The sequence below is a fragment of the Mesitornis unicolor genome, unplaced genomic scaffold (genome assembly GCF_000695765.1).
Source record: "Mesitornis unicolor isolate BGI_N332 unplaced genomic scaffold, ASM69576v1 scaffold27706, whole genome shotgun sequence".
Taxonomy (NCBI): domain Eukaryota; kingdom Metazoa; phylum Chordata; class Aves; order Mesitornithiformes; family Mesitornithidae; genus Mesitornis; species Mesitornis unicolor.
Genome location: NW_010193411.1, coordinates 46,146 through 47,182, shown reverse-complemented (window position 1 = coordinate 47,182; position 1,037 = coordinate 46,146). Strand labels below are relative to the sequence as shown.

Sequence of the window (1,037 nt, the reverse complement as noted above, 5' to 3'; positions counted from 1 at the left end):
GTGCTGCTCTGGGAATATGATCCAGATCCTACACGAGAGAGGGAGAGCAGCAGAGCGAAAGAGCAGAAGGGGGAGTTTAGAAGCTCTGGGAAATAACTCGCTTATTTTAAGTCTGGTATAGAAATTTAAATTGTTATAGCAAGGTTTGGGGATAAAGCAGAACTACTGAAGGTCTTAAGCTTGGGAATCCAAGAGATTGTTAGTTTAATGTAAGTAATTTTAGAGTTTGTTCGTCGCTTTGTACAAAATTTCAAGTGCATTGAAATGTCTTTGATTGTCCTCCAGTGAGAGGTGCCTGTAACGAGGGTATTAAGATCTGCAGACGTTATACGGTAACAGCGTGATCCTTGTTGGGGTTTAATTTTAATTTACTGTAGATGAAGAAATGAGGTTCTCCGTGTAAGACACTTCTGTTCATTATTCTGACTCCTGATTTCAGTTCAGATTATTCTGACTAACTGATTCCAGTTGGTTACAGGGCACAAAAGACACAAAAGCAGAAGAATACGCTGAAACTGGCAGCAGCCAAAACCATTCATAGTTCTGCACCTTGGGTTTCTGCCAGGCAATTAATGGAAACTCAGAACTATTTATTTTTGTTGTCAGGTCAAAAACTCCACTCCTCCTGGCAGCTCCTATTGTTGGTAGAGGGAAACTCCTAGAAAAATCTGAGAAAAATCCAATTGCCATCCCATGCAATGGATGTAGCACAGGTAGGGTGCACCTGAAGCGCAGTCAGAAGGATGAGGCAATGTTTTGGAAGCTGCTCGGCCCAGCTCTGTGCCTTTCAGTCACAGTTTTCCAGCTCTCAGTGACACTGACTCCCTGTTTGCTTCCTTCCCTCTGCAGCTCTCCATGAAGGAGGTGGGGGACGGGCTGCAGCAGCAGATGAACTGCATGATGGGTGCCCTGCAGGAGCTGAAACTCCTCCAGGTGCAGACGGCGCTGGAGCAGTTGGACATCTCGGGGAGCTGTGGCGCCATTCCTGGCACCGAGCAGCGCCGATGCTGCCATCCCGAGGCCCGGCGGGACGAACG

General features: G+C 47.1%; 1 protein-coding gene across 1 annotated transcript in view; it reads left to right on the top strand.

Annotated features, from left to right (window-relative positions):
* Positions 1-849: 849 nt before the first annotated feature.
* FAM212B (family with sequence similarity 212, member B) overlaps positions 850-1,037 on the top strand; it is a gene marked incomplete at its 5' end in the record, with an annotated part of 958 nt that continues 770 nt past the window's right edge. The window contains one exon of the mRNA XM_010187455.1: positions 850-1,025. Within this exon, the coding sequence (XP_010185757.1) occupies positions 850-1,025 (176 nt within the window). The remainder of the gene's footprint in view (positions 1,026-1,037) is intronic.